The sequence below is a fragment of the Lissotriton helveticus genome, chromosome 3_1, assembly GCF_964261635.1.
Source record: "Lissotriton helveticus chromosome 3_1, aLisHel1.1, whole genome shotgun sequence".
NCBI lineage: Eukaryota > Metazoa > Chordata > Amphibia > Caudata > Salamandridae > Lissotriton > Lissotriton helveticus.
The window spans coordinates 403,490,718-403,518,418 of NC_136061.1; the positions used below are offsets into that span (position 1 = coordinate 403,490,718).

The 27,701-nt window shown below is 45.9% G+C and overlaps 1 protein-coding gene across 2 annotated transcripts in view; it reads left to right on the plus strand.

Moving 5' to 3' along the window:
- Positions 1–234: 234 nt before the first annotated feature.
- YWHAE (tyrosine 3-monooxygenase/tryptophan 5-monooxygenase activation protein epsilon) overlaps positions 235–27,701 on the plus strand; it is a 186,490-nt gene continuing 159,023 nt past the window's right edge. Inside the window, exon 1 of one of the 2 annotated variants that reach the window (XM_078680179.1) lies at positions 235–451. In XM_078680179.1, the coding sequence (XP_078536305.1) occupies positions 385–451 (67 nt within the window). In that variant the 5' untranslated portion in view covers positions 235–384. The remainder of the gene's footprint in view (positions 452–27,701) is intronic. The other variant, XM_078680180.1, reaches the window with a different exon arrangement.

Sequence of the window (27,701 nt, forward strand, 5' to 3'; positions counted from 1 at the left end):
AAGTCGGCGCTATATAAAAATGCATAAATAAATAAATAAATAACTACGGAACATGTGAGGGTTTAACACAATGGGCCAACTACTGACTTGTAAGGGGACCGGCCCCGCCGCCTAAAAAGCACATTATCTATACCTCAGAGTATGACTGCTGTTGTAAAGTGGGACGGCATAGAGCTTTGCACACGAGCCGTAGACCCCGCCCCCTCTGTTGCTGGGGACCTGTTGCCATGGAGCTCTGCGCCTGTCCGCGTGCGCAGGCGGAAGTGCCCGGATGAGCCGCCGCCATCTTGCCACGGACGGAGAGAGACAGGGAGCGGCGCCCGGAGCCCCAGAGTGAATCCGCGTCCATCCGCCCCGCCGTGTGCCATCCCTACCCCACACAGCATGGACCAAGAGCGTGAGGACCGCGTGTACCAGGCCAAATTGGCCGAGCAGGCCGAACGATATGACGGTGAGAACCGCGCCCGGGCCCTGCCGACCGGCACAAAATGGCGGCCGCTCTCAGGCGGGTGGAGGCGCGAGAGATTGGGTGGGCTGTCAAGAATCAGGTAGGGGGGCATAAAATGAGACGGGTAACCTAGCGGTAAGGGCAAGGAGGTAAAGTAGTGAAGCAGAGTGATTAAGCGCCGTGCTGGGCAGGAAGGAGCAGGTGTAGGTTTACGGTAGGAAATCGTGAGGAGAGTGATGTTGAATGCATAGCGGGGAAGCAATACACTTGTATGGAAGGTTAGTGTGCATTGGGGGTAAGCCAGGGAGTGTAGAAAGAGGATGAGCAGATAAAATAAAGGGAGTGTCCCCAGAAAACAAGTCGGTCGGACTGGATGTAAAGGCGGGTGCGACTGAGCTCTTCCTGGGGTCGATAATGAAGAGGCTGTTTGTGGATGAAGATGGATGTGTTTCATGGGCGTAGACTGGGTGGGCCAGTTAGTGGAAAAGCAACGCTGTCCATTGGTTGGAATGGCTGGTTTGTCATTTTCTAATGGCGACCTGCACTAGCTACCTGGGTGCAGCATTGAAAATGTGTTGCTGTTCAGGAAGATGAAATGTGGAAATGCGAGGCCTTTGGCGGTGATCCCACCACATACATACACTTGTCCGCGTGCGTTAAAGAATGGTGTTTGTCGATACGCTCTAGCGATCAGAGGAGCCCATGGGAACCGATAAGTGGTTAGCTCTGAAAAAACAGTAACGTTGTGGCAGAATACTTATACTATGTTGTCTGGGATGTTGGCTCAAGAGGCCAATGGTGTTAAGTCACTTGAAGACCGACGCTGTTTGTAACAGTCTCGATCAGTTGGCTGGCTGCTCAAGGAGTTCCGTGCAGAATGTTCTCCTTCGTATTGTTTAATTGATGAGAATGTCTTATGTGCTGATCAGTTTGCTGGAGGTTGGCTGAGGCGTGAAACAGCTGATCAACGTTGGCTTGTGAGGTCATGAGCTCTTATCCTCCCTCCCGCCGTGGCGAGATTGGACCAGAGATTCATTTTGTGTACATCAGTTTAACGGGTGATGTTATCAGTGTGTTGGCCAGTGCTGCCATCAAACAATTGTGTTGTACGCCATGACCATCGGTTATTTTACTGGAATAAAGAGTGGTTTATTCCCTCCTAGGCTATATGTAACTAGTTCTGATGTTTAAAACGTTGGCGGAACTTTTATTCTTTAGCACACAATGATTAGTGTATTTAGAAGGGAGGCAGGGTGCTACACGCCCTACGTTGTTGTTCAAGGCTCCGGTCTATTGACGTGAGCTAAGTTGGACTCAAGTGGTCAACATGGTGTTAAGTGTGACTGATCTAGGCCTAATGGGAAAATACTTTATATTGGCCTGTTGGTACAGTTAATCGTTTTGAAAGATAACATTGACCACCTCCCTGTGGAGCAAATCTGGTTGGACTGCCATTGCAGCATGGCACTAGAATTGGCCATTGGAACACTATTTATCATGCAGGATGTGATTCCCGTGACAGAAGGAACGCGCATCGTTCACTAATCGATGGCACTGAGAAGCATGTTTGCGCAGTATAGCACTGACAGTGGGCATACGGTCATTCCATCTTGATATTTGGGTCTGGTAGCGCACTAAGCAGCACGACACGGCAGAAGACACGATATTGTTTGCTAAAACGTTTGGATCTGGTGTGTCTGCAGGGTGTCGCTGGTAGAGAGAACTTCAAATGATCACCCTGGTGGGTGCGTCTGTCAGTCCTCGTCCTGTGCGGCAATTTACACAGATCAGTCACTCATATTGGACGCAGTGACTGCAAAACGTGAGACGTTTATTTTAATAAACATGTTGATTTTGTTGCCTTTTTGTTTGAACGCTTTATTATGTTCCTCCCAAATATTCATTGTGGTTTGATTTCCAAAAACCTGTCGAAATCCGCCCATGTTTCATCAGAGGCTTGATATTTTATGATGGTGTGTTTTATGAAGTGAGTGAGTTCTCTCGCCTATTGCCACTTAAATTGAGTTCTGAGTTTACAGCCGGGACAGGTGAAATTTTAGTAGTACCTAGATGGGACATCAAAACGGGGACATGTTTTTGTGCATTTTGACACATCAATGCAGTTTAACTATTTAGCAGATAAGCGTGAAATTTGTCAAGTGCCCGTTAGGTCTGTTGGCTTAAGTGACAAATTGATGCCCTTGTCCATCATTCCATAATTTTGATGTGAAAAGCCGTGTCACGTCAATGAAAAACCACAAAGGTACCCAATTCCTTCTTGGGTTCGGGAGAGGGATAATTAAGGATAAATATCACTAAAACTTCATCCCAACTTTTACTTTCGTCTGTAGAGAAATCGCTTGGCAACGATCGATACTATGACAAACAAGTTGCCAAAATAACATTAAATTTCTTGTACAGAATATATTTTCACAATTCATAATAAATATACATATTCACATTGCGGTATTGGTTCTTTATCATGAGCTCAACAACTATTCGTCTCATACATACCCAGCAATTCCACTTCCCCCGCTCACTAAGTTCCAAAGAACCAATTACAATCCGATCAGATCAATGTATATGTTGCATCTGTTCAACAATACTGGGTCATTATCAATGGACTATAAAAAGAAAACTGTGATCTATTTACTGCAACATCTGTGGCATAAGTGAGAATATTTTATTCATGGAGAAAACACAGAGATGCGACACTGGGTATCTTGCAGTTCCGTAATATTAGGGTTTATACATGGGAAGATGTTTTTTGTGTGTGACTGTGTGGCGGAGCTGTCATGACTAATTAGACTGGGGATGTCATCTATAGGTTTGATTTCACAATGGGTAGAGAAAATAGAGCAAGGGCATTGGGCAAGGCAGAAAGTTGACTGCTTGCACGGTTTAGTACCCCTGCATCTCTTTGGGCCTAATACAGTGCCCTCCCTTTTGTAGAAAGGGGTGAGGGTTTGTGGAATTTATTTGGCTTAGCCATTGTGAATCCTGTCCTGCAAATAAGTCTGGAGGAAGCTTTATAGACTGGATTTTCCATATTTTGGTCTCATATCAGTTTGCAGTAGCCATGAATACTTTGTAGGAATCGGGTGTGTATGTAATCCAAGAGGTTAGCATATTTGACGACTGCTTTTCTATCTAATACAGAAGCAGGTGCATTTGATTGTATGCTCATTCGGTTAAGAAGACCGACCTGCATCTGCACGTACTTCTTGAAAACGTTCTCCACAGGCCTACGGATGACAATACAATAATTTTTTTCATGAATCAAGTTCAACTCTCTGTTTTAAAAAGGCATGGAATGCATCCAACATACCTTCCACTCGGGGGGCACATAGCCTGTCTCGTATCGACTAACTCATTGTTCCAGCATCCCAAATATTTTATTTATTTGAAAGTTTTATATAGTGCTGGCTAGACCTGGAGGTATCGGAGCGCTATACATGTGTGAAAAACAAGATCACTGGAGTTGCTCAAACAGCACACAATATAAACAATAAATAAAAACAAACGTTCCATTAACGTCTAATAAAGAGAGACATAGCAGGAGCAGATACACTTTCATATATATTGGCGGGGGATTAATGGCTGAGCTGTGGGTGTGGTAGAAATATTGGCGGAAAGGCGCAGGGAAGAGCAGATTGGGAGGGGGGTATGGTCAACCAGGAGGGGTTTTAAAAGGGAGGTGGGAGTAGGATGGGGAAGACAGACTGGGGGAGAGGTGAAGGAGTGAAGTAGAGGAGGGTAGGGTCGGAGGAGGTCAAAGGTCTGATTAAGGACCCCAGTATTTACAGAGGAGATGCAGTTTACGGTCTTTTTTTTAAGGCAATGTAGGAGGGGTTGCAACGCAGTTCCCTTGGGGAGGCATTGCAGACGATAGGCACGTTTCCAGAGAAGTAGCGCGATTCAGTGGTTTTCTTTTTGAATAAAGGGGGGATGAGGCGGGAAGTGTTTGTGCTCCTCCTCGTTCTGGAGCTGCCTGTTTTTAACGTTTGTTTGTGAGGTACAGCAGGGCATTCTGGTGTAGGGCTTTGTGTGATGCATGCTGTCTTGTAGGAGGATCTACCTTCGGTAGGAAGCCAGTTGAGAGCCTTCAGGGCTGGGGAGATGTGGTCAAAACGTTTATAGGCAGTGATGAGCTTGGCTTCTAGGTGGAGCACAGATTTGAGTGGGTCTAGGTGGATTTGGGTGTTCCTGTGGGGATAGCGTTCCCATAGTCAATTTTTGAGTACCAGGGATTGTATGACCCATTTGAAGTTTTCAGGTGGGATAAAGGGTTTGATTTTTTTTAGGTGGCGGAGAGTGAAGGGGGCTCCTTTAGCAGAGTTTTTTTATGTGATCATTGAGGGTTAGATTTTAGTCAACGGTAAAACTGAGATTTCACTGAGTTTGACAAAGAGAGCAAGCAGTTTAGTGCATTGCGGTCAGAGATCCAGGTATGGATGGGGAGTCTGTTGTTTTTAGGGGAGAAGAGGATGATTTCAGTTTTCTTGTGGTTGAGTTTGAGGTGATTGGAGTGGAACCATTGTTAGATCTTGTTTAAGGTGTGGTTAAGATGAAGTCCATCAGCTTGAGACCTAATCTTATAGTACAGTTGTGCGTCGTCAGCATAGAGGTGGTAGATGATTCTGGCTTGTTTCAGGGTGGGGGTAGGAGGTTCCATAAAGAGGTTAAAGAGGGAGGGTGGGGACAATAGAGCCCTGGGGGATGCCTAGGGACACCGGAGAGGGGTTGGAAAGACAGTTGTTCATTTTGACTTGTTGAGTTCTGTGTTGGAAAAATGAGGTGAACCATTTAAGGACCTGACCGTTGAGGCCAAAACGGGACTTGAGTGAGTTGAGAATGGAGTTGTGGTTGACTGTATCAAAGGCAGCTGAAAGGTCTAGGAGAATGAGAAGGCAGGATTCACCGTTGTCAAGGGAAGAGTGAAATGTCATCGATTTATATTAAGCATGGCGGTTTCCGTGCTGCAGCCTTTTCGGAAACCGGATTGCAAGGGGCCTAGAAGGTTGAAGTTGTTAATGTGTTTATCTAGTTGAAGCAGAGCACATTTTTCCAGTGCTGTGGAAAGAAGAGATAGGGTGGAGGTTGTTTGGTCATTTGGTGTGATTTTTAGGGATTTTTTTTTTCTTTCAGGGGGGAGGGAGGTTGGGTTCTGGCAGGGTAGTAAAAATTGTAAATCCATATTTGCAAAGCTCAAACTACTCACCCTTACGGGTCTCAAGGCGCTGGGGCCGTTGTGGAAATTAAGTGAACTATTGCCCTGATTCACATGCTGCTGAGCTGCCACAGGAGCTAGGGATCGAACTGTGAGTAGTGTGCTCCGAAGTATGCTGCCCTGGCTGCTGCACCACACCTGGCTTCATTTGCGTCTTGGGAGGGAGGGGTGAGAAGTTGAGCTAGTAGTTTAGACTAGTTCACCAGGAGGGATTTGGTTGAGGTTTCTGGTCCATTTCAAGGGTAGGTGACTTTTAATAGGGGGGAGGGGTCGGATTCGAGCTTTAACAGGATGAGGTAATGGTCGTACCAGTCAATGGGAAGGATGCTGGAGATGGAAGCCAGGTCATTATTGGATATGATGGCATCGAGAGTGGCACCTTTGGTGTGGGTGGGCGAGTGACAAAGTTGAACAAGGCCATTGATTTTTTAAACATCCAGAAGATTAACCATATGGTGAGGGGTATTTCTGATCACTCCCATATGAATGGAACTGGTCCTGGGTGAGAAACGGGTGGGGAGAATAGCTCCAGTCAACCCCTGGCACCTTCGAAATCCTGTGGTCAAAAAGGCACTATCGCAAGCTATAGACAATTATTTCTTGGAAAACAAGAACTCAATACCCTTATCCCAAACTTTGTGGGAGGCCTTTATACAATACTGAGGGGGCATGCACTCTCACTGATTGCAGGTGCGCGAAAAGACAAATCTAAAGATTTGGTCTGTTTTGGAAAATGAGATCCTCCTCTTGGGGAAGAGAAAGTGGGGGCATGGACGCCAGAGAGGCTACATGCCCTAAAACTCAAAAGGGACGAATACAAAGTTATCGCCACTGACTAGGCCAAGACTTTGGGCGAAGACGAGGACAGAATGCTGTACGACCTGGGGAACAAAGCTGGGAAGTTGCTTGCCTGGTTAGATAAGAAAGAGATGACAAGTAGACTGGTACCAGAGATATCCGAAGAGTCGAGTGGGAAAATAACGGATCTGCAAGAAATAGTCAACAAGTTCGCTTAGCATGATCGCTCCATGTACCGAGCGAGTTCCACCCTGATGGAGGGCGACTCGCTGGCCCTGCTTTCTGATATACAACTCCACAGACTCACCACAGAAGAAACCAGCATTTGCAATGCAATAGGTCTCACATTTACGCGAGTTTGCGCTATTGACATTGCAAATAGTAATGCCTTTTGTTTTTGTTGTAAAAACGTAAATAAAAGGCATTGTTATTTACAATGCCAACATTTCACTCTCGTAACTGCGAGGCCTATTGCATTGCAAGTGCTTGTTTACACTAGCCCACTGTGGGTTAAGTCCAATGCAGTGCACAATGGCAAGAAATAGAAAATCACACATTAGCAAAACCTCCCCCATTCTACCATGCATCAGGGGAAGAAAAAACAACTTTACACACCAGTTAAAAACAACAAGAGAACTTTATCATCCAGGACACGTCTTCTAGTCCCATAGGTAGGATGCCAGCCAGTGGCACTGCAGGGCAGCGAGGATGGTTAATCATTTACCAGATCAGCCGACATCACTACTTGGTCGCCTCGTCCCCTCCAAGTATGTAAGTACCACAAGCGCGTGCGTGCACGAGAGCGATGCTGGTTTACACGAGCGAGCCAATGAGATCACAGGCCTCCGAATCCCTCCTCACACCCCTGGATCCTTGAGACCAAGGAAGGGGCCAGAAATCCATGGGAGAGAGGTTCATAATGTTTTGACTAAAGCGGCTACTGTGTGTGAAACGCCATTAAAGCCAAAGGGGTCACTGAGCCTGTACTTCAGCGCTAGATACCAGTCGCTGATAAAAATACCCTAAGTGGCAGGAATATGAAAAATGCTGGGGTAAATTGCTACTATGCAGACCTGGGTTTGGATCAGGAACACAGGCAGTGGGGTTTAATCAGAGAGAAGCTGTAACTGTATCCATACATTTTCATTGCATGCATTCGCTAACACCTTCTCACTGTAAGCGCGTCCTGCCTTGCAAGGTCAGACAGCTTTTGTCTAAGTGAAAGTGCGCCATGCGCACGTTGTGCTCAAACGACGCCAGCCGTCCCCGTACACCTCGCCTGTCCAGGCGCGTGCACATCTCCTGTTCCTCTTTGGCAGAAAATCGACAACAATAGATCTCGCCAAGGCGATCAGCGCGTGCGCTGCGTCGCTAAGCGAGACCTACATTATAAACTGGATAGCGAGTTCCCCAACAATGAAATTGCTCAGGCAATTAAGAACCTGCGGCCTGGCAAAGCCCTGGGCCCAAATGGCCTATACAAGAGCCAGACATAACAACCCCTCACCTACGGGCCATGCTCAAGCAGAGTCTAGAATTGGGATTGCTTCCCCACGACCAAAGGGCATACACACCCATTTTTTACTAAATGTAGAACCTAACTTCTAGCTAAACTACTGGTGGTGCGCTTGATTCAGGTGATCAGTGATTTGGTACACCCTGATCAGCTTTATGCCTCATCATAACTCTGTGCTAAACTTGAGGAGATTGCATGGGGAAGGCAGGGCACAATCCAGGAAGCTGGGTCTCGCTAGACGCTACAGTGGCATTCAAAACCATATAATGGCTATACCTGTTTTCGGTTTGGACTAAGATGTGCTTTGGGCCCAACTTTATTGGCTGGGTGCGTCTCCTTTACACTAAAACCTTGGTGCAAGTGGTGATTAACAACAAAAAGTCTGAGGTGTTCAGACTGGGCCACGGGACTCGCCAGGGTTGTCAGTTATCCCCCTTACACTTTGCCCTTACCCTAGAGCCCATGGCGACATGGATCAGCAGAGACCCGGTAATCCGGGAGCCGAAGTGGTCTGAAGCATGGGAGGACTGCATATCTCTTTATGCGGATGATATCCTGTGGTACCTCACGTCTCCTAAGGTGTAGCTTCACAGAGTGCTTAACATATTTACAATTTTGATTAATAACACCCTGACCCCCTCAAACAGCTCTGGGAAAGTTGGGCGGGGGATGGACTGAAACTTGACGAGGACTGGCAGGAGGCACTGGCCTCTCCTCGGAAGGTTGCAATCTCCAGAATGTGAATAGTTCAGATCAAGATTCTCCACAGAATCTATATTACCGGGCCCTAGCTCGTCAAAATGGGTAAAGCAGATGAGGAGATGTGTAGAAGACAGTGTGGATTATTCATGCATATTGGGTGGGAATATGAGCATATCCAGAACTTCTGGAAGGGAATCCATGACCATATTGGTGAGGTCTTCGGGTTGAGACTTGAACTTTAAGCCAAAAGATGTCTCCTGAATGTCTGGGAACCCACCGACTTAACCCCTTCGACGCTCATGACGAGCTCAGCTCGTCATGAGGTACGCTTCTCGTACGCGCATGACAAGCTGAGCTCGTCATGAACCGCGGGTTTTTTTAAAAAGTCAGCACACAGCGGGAAAACCCGCAGCGCGCATGGTGTTAAGCAGTAAAGGCAAAATATGGGTTACACTGGGTTTGATGGTGGCAAAAAGGAATATAGCTCAACTGTGGGGTTCTGGGGTATTGCCCAAGGTGGAGGCCTGGAAGCCGATGTGGACTGGTGTATGATAAGAAAAAAAATGGTATACCTTGCAGGGGTGTGCCCCAAAAAACTGCCTGCTATATGGAGTAATTGGAATGACTACTGTGGCAATATTTGTACCCTACCATGTGTCCCTTTTCTTGAAGATCCTGCAAATCCATTATTGTCGATGAACCACTATATAATGCATATAGATGTCAAAATTTTCCATGTATGTATATTGGTATTTACAATTATCCCTGCTATTTGTGCTTAACAGCTGTCAACTGTCTTTTGTTAATTAAAAATAAATTAAAAAAGGCATGGCATACCCTGCCACCTAACTGCTCTTGTAAAGTGCTCCTCAAAAGTACTGAACCGGATAAGTGGTAACTGGCTGAAGCTTAAGTTGAGCGCGGCTAGATTGTTGGATTGGAGCTAGTGTTTTGTGGTGCAAGAGTGACGTCCTTTTCAATAAATGTCGGCTACCTGAATCAGGGTTCCTTTTTTTTTTTGTCCTTGCTGCTATTTGGATGGCATGAACTGCACCCACTTTTAATTCCCCTCAATTAATCCTTTCTATCGACACAATTGGTTTATTAGAATGCTATCAATGAAATGGTGCCATTTTGACATTCTCCGCTAGCGAGATTCTTGGTCCATATTGAGATGTATATATCTAAAACTAACCATGACCTGAATGCTGGCAGAACTAAAGTACAATAGGTTACTCTTGAGACTTTCAAATAGTTCAGCTTCTTATTCACAAATTTGTCTTTAAATCCTCTCTCTGGAGCTTGTGTATTCATAAGAACTGGAATGCAAGTCAAGAAATATCTAATTTGTTGTTTACTGTTTGTATATTGTGTTCAGGACTCAAATTTACTGTTTCTTTGGTGATTTAAACCACTTGGATGCTAATGACAAGGGTAACTCGTCATGAAGTGCCCATTCATTTCAATGGAAATTACATTAAATATCAGCAATTGCCATAGCACTAAATTAAGTTGAGACTAGTGCAATTGGTAAGTAGATCCGATACCGCACATGGCTGTATTTATCTGTTAAGAGAAAAAAATGAATTAAATGCCATTAAACATTTGTGCTGGATCCAAAAATGGTAGTCATATGATGTTCAAAGGAACTACCCAACCTAATTTATGCAAAATCACAGTTTATCCACAACCTGCCACTTCGTTCTACAGTTTCAGATTTATGTTGCTTTGATTCTTTATTTTTTTTATACAGTCTGCATGGCTCATCTCCTATGTTAAAAGGCTGCAAAGACGTTAATTGGGCCACTTAAAATGTACAAATTGTCAGTTGTAAACCTTAATTACTGGCAGTTTTTAACTAGTAACACGTAGAGAAGTAAACCGCTGCTATAAAGTTTATTTTGATGATGATGATAAAATACATAGACATACATGTTTAAAGCATGGTGTAGGATGATAGTCTCTGTAGTGGGCTCCCACACTGCGCTGAGAATATCAAGAAACCTGATTAGAGTTCATTCATTTATATTCAGAACTGAATTCTTAATGGACTTAGTAGCCACCAGCCATTAAGTGCTGTGTGTTGTAACATATGTTGTAAGCAGTCCCTTTCTGTACACCTTTCACCCTAGGAGTAGGATATTGATACTTTTGTAAACCAGTGAGAAGGGTGTGAAATTAGTTCAAAGCCCAACAAACAGTTATCTCTTAAGCTACACCTGGTCAGTTGTTTTGGATAAATGTATATATTGAGTGCAGGGAGTAAGATGCAGCTGCACAGCGCTACAAGACTCGTTCACCTGCTGGGGCCGGCATCTCTGTCTTTGATGATAGTTTGATGGGTTGCGGGGTGCCAGAATGACGTGCTACCCCTGCCCACGCCCACTCTCCAGAATAGCCCTAATTCTGCTTTATGACAATTTTTTTTATAGAGTTGCTAACTTGGTGTTATATTTGATATTGAACACATTGACTATCCAACAAAATACAGGGGTTAATTTACTCAAATGTATTCTGCTATACAATCCATAGTTAGTAACTACATTCACATCAGTGACTTTGTTGTCTTTTGTATCCTACTGCTTCGAACTTTATTTTATTGAAATGTGTACTTTTAGCAGTAGAAACATTAATTCAAATATCAGCAGGCTATGGAGCATTCATACAAATCCTTTTCTGCATTTTGTTTGTGGTAAAGTTGTGAAACGTTTTCTGTGTATGTAGAAATGCAAAGTATTCTTCGGATGATTGTGGTTTATAAACGCACAGTCCTCGTGAAGATATAGCATCACCATTTTCAAAACGGTACATGCGAGCAAAAAAAACAAGCATTTGCAATGCAATAGGTCTCGCATTAGTAAAGTTTGAGCTATTGGTATTGTAAATGACAATTTTTTTATTAATGTTTTGTTTTTGAAAATAGCAAAATGAATAGCTTTGTCATTTACAATACCAATAGTTTTAACTTTCGCAAATGTGACACCTATAGCATTTGTAATGCAATATGTGTTGTATTTACGTGACTTACATGTATTGATATTACAAATAACAATGGCTTTTAATTTTTTTTTTAAATAAAACTTAAATACAAGTTATTGTAATTTATAATGGCAATAGCTTAAACTTTTGTAAAAAAACTTTTGTGAAGATTACTTGTAATAATGCAGTATTTCATGATTGCACCCTGAAGTGTAGAGAAATATTGTAAGAGTTTCATGGCAGCACTTCAATGCATCATTGGCCATCGCCGCAGAAAAGAGAATTATTAGTGAAAGGAAGTAGTGCTGTAGAAGACAGTACACGACCGATCATCTCGCCACCATCCAGTGGTCCTAATCTCTGCAAGCTTCACGCCTGGAAGGAGAAGCAGGCGCCAACAGGAGCCAGAAGCGCCACGCCGCTATACACTAAGTAGCTTCGACTGCATGCGTGCCGTGCCGCGAATGTTAGAAAAGCAAACAAATAGAAAAGGAAGGCGGCGGTCACCATGTTTGAAGGTATAGCCGAGGTAAAAGCTGCACAGCTGGCAATGATGTAAAGGCGCCCGCCACCTTTCTTTTCTATTTAATTGCGCCATTGTTAAAGTTAAAGTGCGGCTTTTTACCGATGTTGAAAAGAAAAACAAAGGATGAAAAAAGAATTATTTAAAGTAAAAGCGCGACGTTTCAGTGCTTTAAAAAATGCATTTGTTAAGGCGCACGACGCTTGCTAAAAAAAGGCCGTTGCAGGATAGCATGTCCTGCCTGCAAAGGTATGTCATTTAAAGAAAACAAGCTGCACCCAGCCCTGGACGCCCGCCTTCGCGGGTCACTCTGGGCTTCTATCTCTGCTGTACAGTTCCTGCACTCGCAGCAGTCACAACACGAAGCGTGGGAATAGGCTCCTTACGATGCCTTTGGGTGTGGAAATCGGACCTGTCCCTGCCTGCCTGGAACCACTGTCGCCTCCGCTGTTCACAGCGTGGCACCACTCAACTCAGCCCTGGAGGTCCCTGCCTCAACCACCCAGTTGCCAATCACCCCCACTGCGGCCGTTGCCTCGAGGTTGCAACGTGGACAGCCGCAAAGACCACGAAAAGGGAGGGTCGGCATTCCTCTCCTCTATCAGAGGTCCAGTGGCTCCTATGGGCGGCAGCGAGCACAGACCAGATGTCGGAATGCGATCAAGATTGTCCCCATTGTAAATGCATTCCATCAATACAGTCAGAGTTAATAACAAGTAAAATAACTTCACTACGCAGCACCTTCTCTGTTGCGCAACCCGTGGGTTAAGAGCCACCCGGCCTCTACCACGTCACGTCGCGCTCTGGTTCGCTGCGGTCCCATGACCACGCGCGCACAGTCTCATCTCCCGGATTCCTGTGCGCGCTCTTATCAGCCGTGGTGGTCGCTCTGACTGCGACAGACTCCCTCCCGCGAATAGAGGCTGCCCGAGGAGATTACCTGCGTTACACCCGGGCAGGATTACCTGCCGAGAGGGGCTGCCAAGTTACACCCGGGCAGCGCCGAGGTCTTCGCTCCTTCCACAGCCCGAGTGAGTGGGTGGACGGTCACCGCGAGGAGTCCGACAGACCCGGTGAGTGGGGGGAGCGCGTGTGTCTGCGCTCGAGTGTGTGTGTGCGTGTGTCTGTCTGTGTGCCTGCCTGCGTGTGTGTTTGCGCACCTCAGGGAATCTGAGGCAGGGGATATGCACAGCGCCGGCCTGGACGTGCGTGTCCACAGACACCAATCGGCGCGCGTGCCCGAACCCTGTCTCAGATTCCCAGGAGACGGCAACTATAGTTGTCGAGCTGGACAATGCTTCGCATTGTTCTCCAGCTCGACCTAATGAAATAAAACGTGAGTTTGGAATTAAATATGCATTTGGACTAGCAAATGAAACGCTCTTCAGGGAAGTAATTTAACAATACTAAACATTTGTTGCGTTATCAGGCGCCCACCTGTTGAGCAAATCTTCTGTGACAGAACTAGATCACCACAATTGAGCAGGAAGTTGACACCAGGGATTCAAGGAAAGCAGTGCCCATTTCATGATAGCATGATTTATTGTAATTACTTGTGACATTGCATTACTGGAATTGCTTTTTTGTAGTAGATTTTCTGCGAGCTCAATAATTTTCATTTATTGTGTTCTACAGCCACCACCCATGTTTTTTTTTTTTTTCTTTTTTTTTTAGGTATTTTGCTTCCTATTTTGAAGTACTATAGTTTTATTTAAAGATTTTAAGAGTTGGTTATATCGTCTACAAATTTTAAACTAACTTTTCTTCATACTTTTCAACTGATACTTTAAAATCTCCAGTAGAACTATATGCTTGCCTCCCAACATTTTGCCATCAAGCTACCTCTTTGAACTTAATTCCATCAAATACAGAACTCCTGTACCATCCAGTGCAGATTTGCTGAATTTGTGGGCACAACTCGATGAATTGTCCACTCTCACCACCATCTCTTACCTCTGATCCACCTGTGTTGTGCTGACTTAACTTAAATCTTGGTTTGTTTCCTAAAAAACAGACACAAACCCCACTAAAACTGTTCTTTCAACCCATCTTTGTGTTGCAGATAAAGGGATTTTTTGAGATATTGCAGGATTATGTCTGTGATCCGATCTTTAAATTATTGATATTTCGAGTAAATAGCTGAATTAAACTATAGGGTACTTAAAGACTCGGCCCCGCCAGTTGTTTGCACTGATAGCATTTTGGGTGCATTGAAATGGGTATACCATGTATGGTTGTCCACAGTACATTAGTCGTGTGAAGCGACATCTCTCGGAGGCGAGAATATTGTACTCCTTGGATTACCATGATGCTGCCAGTTGCAATTTCCATGACACTGTATGAGCCTTTTAGTGCCTCCATCGACCCTAATAAACTATGCCATAACTTCAGTGCCTCTTTGAAAGAACCCTTTTACCAGCCCCCCTGTCTGTGATTAGAATCTAGAACAATGCAGAAACCTAATAATTCCCCGATGGCTCCACGCTGAACGACTCTAGTGCTGTTCTACTTGAAGGTCACCTGTCTGGATTTCACCAGTAATTAAGAGCATATCATTGATGTCTGAGCACCACTAAACCAGTCTGAGATATTTTCATGGCCGCGGCTGCCAACTCTCCCACGCCTTATTTCAGCTAGTCTCTCAACCAAATTGTCTAAACTGTGCCAGGTGATATTTATCCAGCGACGCTGCTAAAATCTTTACCCTCGTTTGAGCTACAAAAATGAAAGGGCATGTGGTCAAATCTTTGAAGAAGTGTAATCTTGACTCTATAGTTAAAGCTAACTAGGGGTCCACTTTGCTCCTTCCTTATACTTCTAAGTTTATAGGGTGTTAAGCCCTATGACTCATTTAATTCCTCGAAGATCACCTATCACATACTAGCCAGATTGGCTTTAGACGTAATCTGGGGACAGAGCATAACAGCTATTCTTTAAAAAAAAAAAAAAATCTTTTTATTAATTTTCTCAAGAAAAACCAACAGCAGGTGCCTTACATCACGGAACTAACAACAATTATACAATCATAAAAAACAGAATAGGTGGATGACCCCCGAGGCAAAAGCTGAGCCATGGATTGTAACTGGCGTGCGGCCGTGTAGTATACAGGAGATATGAAGTTCAGTTCAACCAGCACCGATCACAAACCCCACCACCCAAAGGAACAGGATTATAATGAGCAGGGCAATTTCGAGTGGCAGGAGAGCGTAACACAACAGAGCAGTGGACTAAACGACCGCAACCAGCCCACAGCAATAAAACGCAACACATTATAGAGGTCAATGTAAACAATACCACCCCCAGGACCCGTCTACCCACCAAACAGGATTACCCATCAGGAAGGCCCCCAATATCAGGATACTAACAGGATATTGAACATAGAAACAAAAACATAAACAATACTAAGAACCCCTCCCCCCCCCCCCCCCCCCAACCCTGCACCCCTGCATATGGCTTTCGCCTAACCCCAACTAGCAGTGTGCCTGTCGCCCCATCTAACTAAATAGAAACAAGCGACCCCTGTAATAGAACCAAGAAGCTATCAGGAAACCCAGACAGAACAAAACAGGGCAAGCTGTAAACGCCGCTTAACCTCCCGTAAGTATGGTAGCAAATCCCACATCCATTGAGGCCACGATTTGAAACCCAGTCAATCAGTCTAATCCTTGGCCCTTCCGATCTGTCATACGAACCCCTTCTGGTCGAACCACCGCATCCACAGGAGAATCGACGTGCGAAAAGAGTTAAAAAAAAGTTCTGTCTGGAACGAATAAAAAATGTTAAGTCTTTGAGAACTCCACCTGCACAGAAGATCTCCCTCACCGACATTAAATCCCAACGTTGTTTCCTCCGCGACCGTTGTGAAACTGCCAGGGAGAAAAAAGATGTTGTTACAATCCAAGAATAGTCACCAACAGGAGTCTACGGGAATGGAGCACCGAGTAGCCCTCCCATAGTCGGCAGCGATGTTAGGCATAACGATCCGTTCGAAGCGCCAAGCTCGCGATTATCCACCAGCACACATAACGAGGGCTTCGATACTTCTTGCTGCACAGGGCCCTCATCCTCCGTTGAAATGGTCATCGTGTGAATCTTAGCTAGCTCTAGATCTTACAATGGAGCAGAGTCCGGTCTCTCATGCCCTGTCACAAATGTACCCGCAATCATTTTGTGGACAATGGCTTCCACATGCGATTGAAGAGCCCCGATGGCGGCCAGTACGGTCCTCAGCGTCGGTTCACACTCCGTCCGACCCATCTCTTCTTGCTCAATATCGAACATGTTCACTTTCCCCAGAGAGCCGGGTCTCTCCGGGGGAACAGGCAAGAGCGGAACAGACGGCAGCGGAGGGCGACTTATTGTTTTCCACGGCAGCGATCTGTGCTCCGCTACAGTGAGCGAGGACCCCGACCCATTGAACACTGGCAGGGGGCAAACCGGGTCTCCGGGACAGGGACCTCCGCTACAGCCTCAGTCGTGCCTTGTCACCACTCCTTCGATGTTAACCAGCCTTAATGACCGCCATCAAAATCAGGCAAAGACAACCCATGGGTGTGGAATTTATTAAAATATCTACTTGTCCATGGTGCAGGTTGCTTCGTAAATCTACTTGTCCTGTAACAAAATCCACTTGTCCCTTTGGTGCCATGTAGTGCGGCGACAAATTATGTCAGCAATCTCACTATATAAGAGCTCTGATATAGCTTCTCGGATTATGCCAGGGCTCATACCATAATAGTGTTTGAATACTTGCAATGCCCTTGTGTTGCCACGTTTCCACGAATCTACATACTTGGGCTGAAGGTAGTGGTAAGCAATAGTTCCAGGGTTAGAATGCCCTTTGGTGTCTGTGCAAACCTACTAATTTGCATTTTTTAAGGGTTTTCAACAACTCTTCTCTAATCTTTTCCCATACTGAGAAATGTTGGAAATGTACCCCTGACAAAGGCAGGCAAAGTCTTCTTCCAGAGTTGGGAAAAAGTGGTTGGATGGGAAGAGAATTTTCAAACACTTGCATGAGCAAATCTACACATGCATATCTGCTCATGCTAAAATGCAGTTCACAGATATTTTCTAGAAGTACTATTTTTTGTCCTACTTTTGCAAATTCTTGGGAATACACAAAAGCTGTATAGCTGCACTTAATGCAAGGACATATACCATAGGTGCACTTTTGAGACTTTCTTTATAATTAGGCCCTTAATTTAGTCTGGGTATGACCTTTTACGTTTATTAAAATTCTGTCTCTTTCTGTATCGGTATGTAAGTAGTTTTGTTCAGGGCCAGTAACTAGTGTGGCAATGTGTGCTTTTTGAGACCAAAAGCTATTTTTGCTTTGCCCAATGTTTGTTATAATGGTGAGGGCCCGGCAGTTCCCACACCAATAAGATTTTACAAAACTCATGTCAAAACAAGTCACACAGTGACAAAACTAAACCTAAGCTTACCACCAATTTTAGACCCGCTAATTTTGCCAATGCTTGTTTATTTTTGTTTCCCATAATCTTATTGAAACTGGTTACACTGATTTACCATTATGAATATTTTTGCGAAATACTAGCATGCACCGACACATGTTACTAAATGATGCTGCAAAAAAATGGTACCTGACATTTTACAGTAGTTTAGCTAAATGTTTTTTTTTCCTGCTTTAATTTTTTGTCAACATTTTATTTTGAAAGCAAAGAATCATCAATCTTGCTTTCAAGCTTCTGCAAATATTTGCATCAGATCAGAGAGCATTCCGGGATTTGATATAGCCTCATATTTCTAAACTTTGAAAATGTGTGTGCACTTTTTAGGTCGAGCTGACGTTAGCATTCATGCGAAGCATGAATGCTGTCAGCTCGACAACTAATGTGATCCGTTTTTAGGAGAGTGGACACCAAAGTGTTACGAGCGTTTTCAGTGCCGGATTTCACCTCGGGAGCGCGCAGCATTGTCTGCAGTGGCAGTGTCAGTTTCGCTTTTTTATTACTTTCGTTTTTCCCGAGGCTGGCTGAGGCTGGCTTGGAATGAACAGGCTTGCCCCCGCGCATGCGCAGAGTAACTCACAGCCCTTGCTTTTACAGACGCAGGCAGGCAGCCCCCACCCCTCTGCATGCACGCACGCACACACAGGCGAGCGCATGCACACGCAGGCACACACATACAGGCACACAGACACTCGCTCACACACACACACACCCCTCCCCCACAGTCACACTCACGCACACATACATACAAAGCCCGCCCGCCCGCACATGCTTTCCCCGCGCCCCCCGCCTCCCCCTTCCCCGCTCAGCAACGCACTCACCGGCTTCCTTCGTGCGGCGGCTCTCCTCAGCTGCAGGGCCCGGCAGCAGGACTCTTCTTCCCTCCTTCTGCACCGGGGCGCAGGGTAGGCTCCTGCCTGCTCCGGTGCTCCAAACACGGCGGCTCCGTCCAATCGCGGCTCTTCCGTGGGAGGCGGGGTAGGCTCCCGCCCTCCTACTTCCTGTTTCCTGTTGACGCGCCGGCCTGCCTGACTTCCTGGTTGCAGGCCGGCAGAGTGACGGCAGTGATTTGCGGTATGTATTTAGTTAGTTATTTATGCATTTTTATATAGCGCGGACTTTACCCGAAGGCGGTATTTATTTATTTATTTTTTTGGGACGCTACCTTTTTATTTAGTTTTAAACATTGATGGCTGAATTTTATGGCACTGTACTTCTGAAGTCCCCTCGAGTTTGGTTACAATACTTTCTATCCAAGCCGATAGCGTAAGGCGTTTGGATATGTACTGATCCTGGACCCCATATCTGAACCGAGTCATCACATAATTCATAAACCGATCGAGCACTCGAAATCAAGACACGGCCCTTTTTTACACCCTTTTTAGTTGAAGTCATTTACTTTGTCCATTACCTCATAAACCGGCTTTAATAATGTTACCGCTCTTTAGGGGCTAACATGCAGAAACCCTGCAGCCTTTCGGGGGGATCCTATTCAGCCCAAGCTCATTACATATCTGCGAGGCATGCTTTATACTCAAGAGCCTCGGGGCCTCTTCGCATTCTGCAGGGGGGGCATCATTTTGCGCTCCGCCACAGCAGGCTGCCTCTCTGTGCCCGTTCTGCATTGGCGAAGGCTTGTACCCCAGCTCTCAGGCAATTCACGGGTGCTCGGACAACGGCTTTTTAACTAATTTAAATGATAAGGTTTGCGGCTATCACTTGTTTGTTTAATATTACGGGCATGTGGGTTGTGTGATGCTGCATAAACAGATGCGTTTGGAGTTTATTTACCGATCCGCTATGGAGGGGCTTTTCTTTAATCTGTTGGTGGCTGTTTTTTTTTTTTAATTTATATTGCGTCTCCATGTACACATGATGTTTGACTTTTTTGAGCAATTCGTTACGTTGGGCTTTTGTATAATTTGATACTAGCTGTTATTTTATTTATATTGCGTCTCCCGATGCTGTGTTTGCCTGCCCCGCCAGCTCTCCAAGGTTGCTATTTGTTTCTTTCCCATCTGCGTACATCACTTGCGGGATACAGGTAAATCTGCATTCTAGAGTTGCCTTTATTGTTTTGAGGCCGGGCGCAGGGGCTGCTCCGATGTTATCAAGGCTGCTATCCCACTGCTAAGGCGGTGCTGCACTCACTGCCTTGTTTATATTTGTTTTAGTTCCGTGATGCTCCGATCTTTGCCCCTTCCGAGTGGAGCTTCCGAGTGGAGCTTCCGAGTGGAGCTTCCGAGTGGAGCTTCCGAGTGGAGCTTCCGAGTGGAGCTTCCGAGTGGAGCTTCCGAGTGGAGCTTCCGAGTGGAGCTTCCGAGTGGAGCTTCCGAGTGGAGCTTCCGAGTGGAGCTTCCGAGTGGAGCTTCCGAGTGGAGCTTCAGAGTGGAGCTTCAGAGTGGAGCTTCAGAGTGGAGCTTCAGAGTGCAGAGTGGAGCTTCAGAGTGTCAAGAGCAATGCCAATAGCTCTAACTTTAACAAAGGCAAAACCATTGCATTGTAAATGCTTGTTATTTTACCGAATCACATGCTCATGCTGCTGCCTGGTTTGTCTACATGCACACAGGCAGAATCACTCGGTACAAAATGGCTCCTGTTCACTCGTCAGTACGGTCTTGCGCCGCCCCACCTTCCCCCTGCCAAATACATTCATTCCAAATACTGCTTATTTTCATATCAGACTGACTTCTCACATCTGGGATAGCAGGGGCACCTTCCACAGTGATTAGTGCTTCACAAAAAATAATTCTCGGCTAGCGCTCAGAAGCCTTGAAGCTTTGATTGAATGACACTGCAGTTTGATGCCCCGCTCGTTTTTTGATGCTATGCGTTCCAGACACTGATTTTATTAAGACTCACTTGGAGCTCTAAACTGTCACTTGATCTTTCTTTGGGTCATTTCGTTTGCCCGGAAGGACTAACATATCTGTGAAACCCTCTTCTTTTATAGTTTGAGCATCGTCTTCGTTTAGCAGGATAACATTATACATTTGAAAATACAAATCCGGGAAGAGCAGAGAGCAAATCTCCGCGATGTTGGGCATTCTCCTATCATAAAGGAAGCGTGTTGGTGGGACCTGTGGCATCTAACGCATCATTTAACCCCATATGCGTGGGCACCTACCACAATAATGTATAGGATGAGTTTGTTCCGTTCCCGTTTTTAATTTGATGTAAAACTCAAATCACTGCACACTCTCTACTACACACTCTCTACTACACACTCTCTACTACAGTCACTACTCTCTACTACACACTCCCTACTACAGTCACTACTCTCTACTACGCACTCTACTCTCTACTACACTCTACTACACACTCTCTACTACACACTCTACTACACACTCTCTACTACAGTCACTACTCTCTGCTACGCACTCTACTCTCTACTACACACTCTACTACACACTCTCTACTACACACTCTACTACACACTCTCTACTACAGTCGCTACTCTCTACTACACACTGTACTACACACTCTACTACAGTCACTACTCTCTACTACACACTACTACCCACTCTCTACTACAGTCACTACTCTCTACTACACACTCACTACTACAGCCACTACTCTCTTCGACACACTCTATACTAGACACTCTCTACTACACACTATCTACTACAGTCACAACTCTCTACTACACACTGTACTACACACTCTACTACAGTCACTACTCTCTACTACACACTACTACACACTCTCTACTACAGTCACTACTCTCTACTACACACTCTACTACACACTCACTACACACTCACTACTACAGCCACTACTCTCTTCGACACACTCTATACTAGACACTCTCTACTACACACTATCTACTACAGTCACTACTTACTACACTCCCTACTACACACTCTACTACACACTCTACTACACACTCTACTACACACTCTACTACACACTCTACTACACACTCTACTACACACTCTACTACACACTCTACTACACACTCTACTACACACTCTACTACACACTCTACTACACACTCTACTACACACTCTACTACACACTCTACTACACACTCTACTACACACTCTACTACACACTCTACTACACACTCTACTACACACTCTACTACACACTCTACTACACACTCTACTACACACACTACTACACACTCTACTACACACTCTACTACACACTCTACTACACACTCTACTACACACTCAACTACACACTCTACTACACACTCTACTACACACTCTACTACACACTCTACTACACACTCTACTACACACTCTACTACACACTCTACTACACACTCTACTACACACTCTACTACACACACTACATTACACACTCTACTACACACACTACATTACACACTCTCTACTACACACTCTACACTACACACTCTACTACACTCTACTACACACTCTGCTACACACACGCTCTACTACACACTCTACTACACACCCTCTACTACTCTACTACACATTCTCTACTACTCTACTACACACTCACTACTTTCTACTACACTCTACTACAGACTCTCCACTCTCTACTCCACACTCTCTACTCCACACTCTCTACTTCAATCTCTCTACCTCAATCTCTCTAATTCAATCTCTCTACCTCAATCTCTCTACTTCAATCTCTCTACTTCAATCTCTCTACCTCAATCTCTCTACTTCAATCTCTCTACTTCACATTCTGTATTACACACTCTCTACTACACACTCACTACTCTCTACTACACACTCTCTACTACACACTCTACTACACTCCCTACTACACACTCTACTACACACTCACCACTCTACTACACACTCACCACTCTACTACACACTCACTAGTCTCTACTGCTCACTCTCTACTACACACTCTCTACTACACACTCTCTACTACACTCTCTACTACACTCTCTACTACACACTCTCTACTACACACTCTCTACTACACACTCTCTACTACACACTCTCTACTACACACTCACTAGTCTCTACTACACACTCACTACTCTCTACTACACACTCACTACTCTCTACTACACACTCTACTACTCACTTACTACTCTCTACTCACTCTCTACTACTCACTACTACTCTCTCTACTACTCACTATTACTCTCTACTACTCTCTCTACTACTCACTCTCTACTACTCACTCTCTACTGCTCATGACAATGCCATTTATTTATCTGTTTCCAAAACCAACACATAAATAAAACATTTGTCATTTACAATGCCAAAAGCGCTAACTTTTGCAAAGGCGAGACCGTTGCATTGTAAATGCTTGTTTATACTGGAACCATTGTCAGTAGTGCAGTCAGAGCATATAACATTTACGTAGAGCGCTCACACTAATAAACAAGCATTTGCAATGCAATAGGTCTCGCATTTACTCGAATTTGAGCTTTTGGCATTGTAAATGACAATGCCTTTTATTTCCGTTTTGCGTTTAAAAATATAAATAAAAGGCATTGTCTTTTAAAATACTATTAGCTTAAACTCTCGCAAATGCGAGACCTATTGCATTGCAAATGCTTGTTATGACATGGGCTGAGCAAGATGAGAATAGCTCGCTCCTTCTCCGAGACTCCCTAAAGAGGAACTGAGGCAAGTGCAGGTTCCATCTGTGCCACTCCCACCACGTGGCACCCAGGCAGCCTGAAATACTTGTCATTAATACTGTTTCGCGAGCGAGTAAACATGTATAAAGCACCAACACAAACTGTCGCCTATACCCACATCCAGATTCAATATGCAGCGCTTGTCAAAACTGTGTGATCATCGGCAAGTGATTTTTATTTTCTTGTCTCCGTGTTCGCTTACCTGTCAAATCTTAGCGTCCTTACTGGTATTGTAATATATATATTCTTTAATACTGGTGGCAAACCTGTATTAATAAGCATTCCTAGGTAAGGGGCTAAGGGAACAAGATCACAAAGTAACATTAACCAACAGTGATTGAAAGGTGATCCTACTCATCCTACCCCACAGACTAGCATGTGATTATGTGAACTGCTTGTGAATGGATTCATTTATTTGTACAGCACGGGTGGAAACCGATTCCAATCAAGGTGTTTCTTACTGACTGCAAGTGATTTGTGCATCAAACATGTACAATTCATGACGTATTTTGGGAAAAACGATAATTCTAGACTCCCAACAAACCAGAGAAATAAAACTGCAACTTTTATGAGGAGAAAGCCATGATAACAATCAGACCACCCCCGAGCTAGTAATGCGTCTGAAGCTGCACAAAACACCCTCTTTACACATTAACATGGATGCACTGAAAGCTCGTAATCTGACAACACTGAAAGATGTCCCCTGTGCGACAGCGACAGAATGATATACATCATCACCCTGTCTGCAAACATTAGAATGCCCACGGCTGACCACAGCAGAGCCAATACAAACAGACTGGTGGACTGGTGTTGGAATACGACAGTCCGTCCCAAAATGCATAACAGACAGGGGTCTGGCTGAGGGAAACTTGGGGAGCTCTTAAAATGTGGGCAAGTGACACAAATTAGGATAGTCATCTCGGTTTGGAAGGCTCGCTAAATTGGAAATACATACAAAATAAGAAAGTGAAAGGTAGGTAGTGAAGGATACTAAAAATCGGTAGCAGCAGAGATGGGACAAGCAGGACAATGATTACTTGGTCTTGGAAGCGAACTTCATCAGCAGGGTCTTCTTTTTGGAATTCAAGACTGGGAAAAGATGCAGGCATCTGCGACTACAGGAGGTGGCGCCCACCACTCGCAGTGCTGCATGAGACCAGCTGATCGCCATTCTACTCCTACTGCGCGCGTCTGTCGTGCTGCTCGTGCAGTGCTGGGACAAGGATTGATATTGAAGAAGGACTGAAGAAAAGCTCACTGTTACCGAGCCAATCACTAGAACCACGATGATAACAACAAAAGAGGGACGAGCCGAAGGAGTAGGTACAGTATCAAACAGTTCCGCTTTCAGGGCAACAAGAATGCTTTAGGGAATGCGAGTTGATCAAAGCTTTGAAAAAATGTGACCGAATTTGAAGTTGGTGATATTCCACAAACTTTCCTCACAACAAGTGACGTGGAATTGTATTTTCTAATCGAAATTATAGACAACAGCTAACTTTTTATGTACATATATCTATGCAAACATGCTTAATATTATAGGATAGAGCATAATACTGTAGTCCCATAGTGAAAAAAGATACCTGGTAATTTTGCTTAGAATAATTAAATACGACACAGACTAACATGGCCACCACTGTAACAAGCGATCCGCCCATTAATTTTCACCTATTTACAACAAGGGGTGGAGAGGGACAGAGTCTCTGAATTAAGCAGAATACTCTCACCCAGTCAAGAGATCAGGGCTAGATCCAACACCGTTTTTTAGCTCATTGCACCATCCCAGTTTCAGAACCTGGCTGTATGCAAATTAGTCTGTTCCTGTCCCAGTGCATGATGGGAACAGGGCAAACCAAACTACAAAAGCCAATTCTTACACTGGGAAGGAAACAAGCTTCCGGGGGTCTGCCCTGTTCCCATGATGCACTGGGCCAGGGACAGACTAATTTGCATACAGCCAGGTTCTGAAACTGGGATGGTGCAATGAGCTAAAAAACGGTGTTGGATCTAGCCCTGATCTCTTGACTGGGTGAGAGTACTCTGCTTAATTCAGAGACTCTGTCCATCACCACCCCTTGTTGTAAATAATTTTGTCCACCCTAAGCGTGGAAGGGTATACTCAGATGTGAGTCCCTTGCTCATTGCACCATCGGGATTCAAGCAAGCCGGGCCGAAGACGGCTGTAATGCCAGAAACCGGTCCCCGGAAGCTTGTTTCCTTCCCAGTGTAAGAATTGGCTTTTGTAGTCTGGTCTGCCCTGTTCCCATGATGCACTGGGCCAGGGACAGACTAATTTGCATACAGCCAGGTTCTGAAACTGGGATGGTGCAATGAGCTCAAAAACGGTGTTGGATCTAGCCCTGATCTCTTGACTGGGTGAGAGTACTCTGCTTAATTCAGAGACTCTGTCCATCACCACCCCTTGTTGTAAATTACATTAATTTTCACCGGCAGGTTCCAATTTTCGGTTCTCTGCTGGCTATATCTGTCATTCAAAGAAAAAGATAAGCTACTGCTCACTAACAAAAGGGTGATTGACTGAATGCAGGTCACGATTTGCCACACGTTTAGTTAGGATGGCTTTCCATGCGCAAAGGTGTTTTAATCCCATAAGTCTAATGAGAAGAAGAAACCAGGAAGTCAGGCATCCTTGCCCGTGACATGGGCGGGGCCTGTGACGCGGCCGGAAGAGGCCGGTGTTGCTCGTTGATGCAGGGCTCCCATCATGGAGGGAGAGCCCCGCGGTAGCGTGAAGATCCAGAGAAGTGCCCCGCGTGTTTGAGCAGCATTCACATTTGACAAAAATATTACCTTTACTGCAGACAGTGCCCTTCCCTGATCCATAATGTTGTACTGCACACTGGCATCCAAAGGGTTATAGGAATTCCACATCCCTGCAACCGATAGACCGGACCCTGCCTGGGTCCCACGGCCGATGTTGTTCAACTGCAACCCGGCGGGGCTAGGCCGCGAACTAACACTCGGCGCGACTGTCAATCAAGCTGGTAACATTCTCGGGATTGCACCATCAGACTGAGGTCGGGCGTAAACTCAGGCTGTAGGACAGGATCATCCGGTAGGAGACGGAGGTCGGCGGAACCGGGAGCCTAGGCAACCAGCTTGTTCGCTAGCGTAGCTCCTCCTCCTCCTCCTCAACAGCTATTCTTAATAATTCTATGTGTGGTCTTGATGGTAATTCTTCCACCTGTCTCATGCTGGATTTCTCATAGGTGCGGGCTTCACATTTAGGGCGTGGGGTTCTGTTTTGGAGATGTATACAAGCTGTGTACAAGGTTTTTTGGGGTAGTGCTTCTGATGTGTGATACAGTGGACCAGTCAATCTTGCTTAAGCAAATTGAGGATGTCAGTTTACAGAATTGGCAGCCGTTAGTTTGTTTTCTTACTCTTCGGGAGAGGTCAAAACTCTTCTGATCTGGGGGGCGTGGCTTGGAGGGCGAAGATGGCGGTCGCAGCTTAGAGGAGCTCCCGCCGGCCCAGACATAATCTGTTTATTTATCCTGGCCCCCGAGCCCGCTAACTGCCCTACCTGTGTGGAGAGTGTTCCTGGTGGCACCCAGATCTCTCCGGTGTGCCGACTCGCTCCCTCTGCCGCTCCGGTGACCTGAGATCGTCCGCAGTGAGGTGCGGCCTGGAGTCCGCGGGCGGAGCCGGGACCTCGATTTTCGGGGTCGGGCGATTCCCTGGCCGGGGACAGCGGCACCGGAGCTTGGAGGAACCACTGTGGGGCCCTGTGGAGCGGCCTAGTGCATCGAGGCGACCCCAAGACGGCGCGGAGGCGCTGCGGCCTGTGCGGACCCCGAGCAGCCGGGGCCTCGAGTTTCGCGACCCCGGGCTGGCCCGGATTGCGGTGGGTCGCCGCGGATCACCCCTGGTGTTGGTGGGGCAGTTGCAGTGCCCGGAGACCGCTGGACAAGTGCAGGGGGAGCCTGGAGGGGTGGATCACAGCTGGGGCCCGACTGCCCGGTGGGCTAGACTTTGCTGGTGGAGTGAGCCCTGAGGCGCGCTTCCCTTTGCCTGGACCGCCTGGAACCGGTAGCGCGACCGGGGACATTCCTACTGGATTCTGCTTCGGGCCCTGGGGACATCGGAGGGGGACTGTGGCCTGCCTGGCCCTGGAGACGCCGGGGCCTCGAGTTTAGCGATCCCCGCCCGGCTACATCTTCATTGACTCCTGTACAAAGAAACGAGCACTGTGCAGCCAGGGGTGCTGGAGGGTCGAGCGCCACTTCAGGATTGGAGAGCTGGGACTGATATAGCTGTGCTAGATGGAGCGGTGGCTCGGCGATATATAGTGCTGTCCGGTGGGGCCCATATCCGCGCCTGGAGAGACGCACCTGCTGCCCTGGTGGCGACCGGGAGCCGATCCGAAGATAGCCCACGACGAATTGTGAGTGCCCCCCCCCCCTCCACGCTAGTGTGCCTGCTTGTA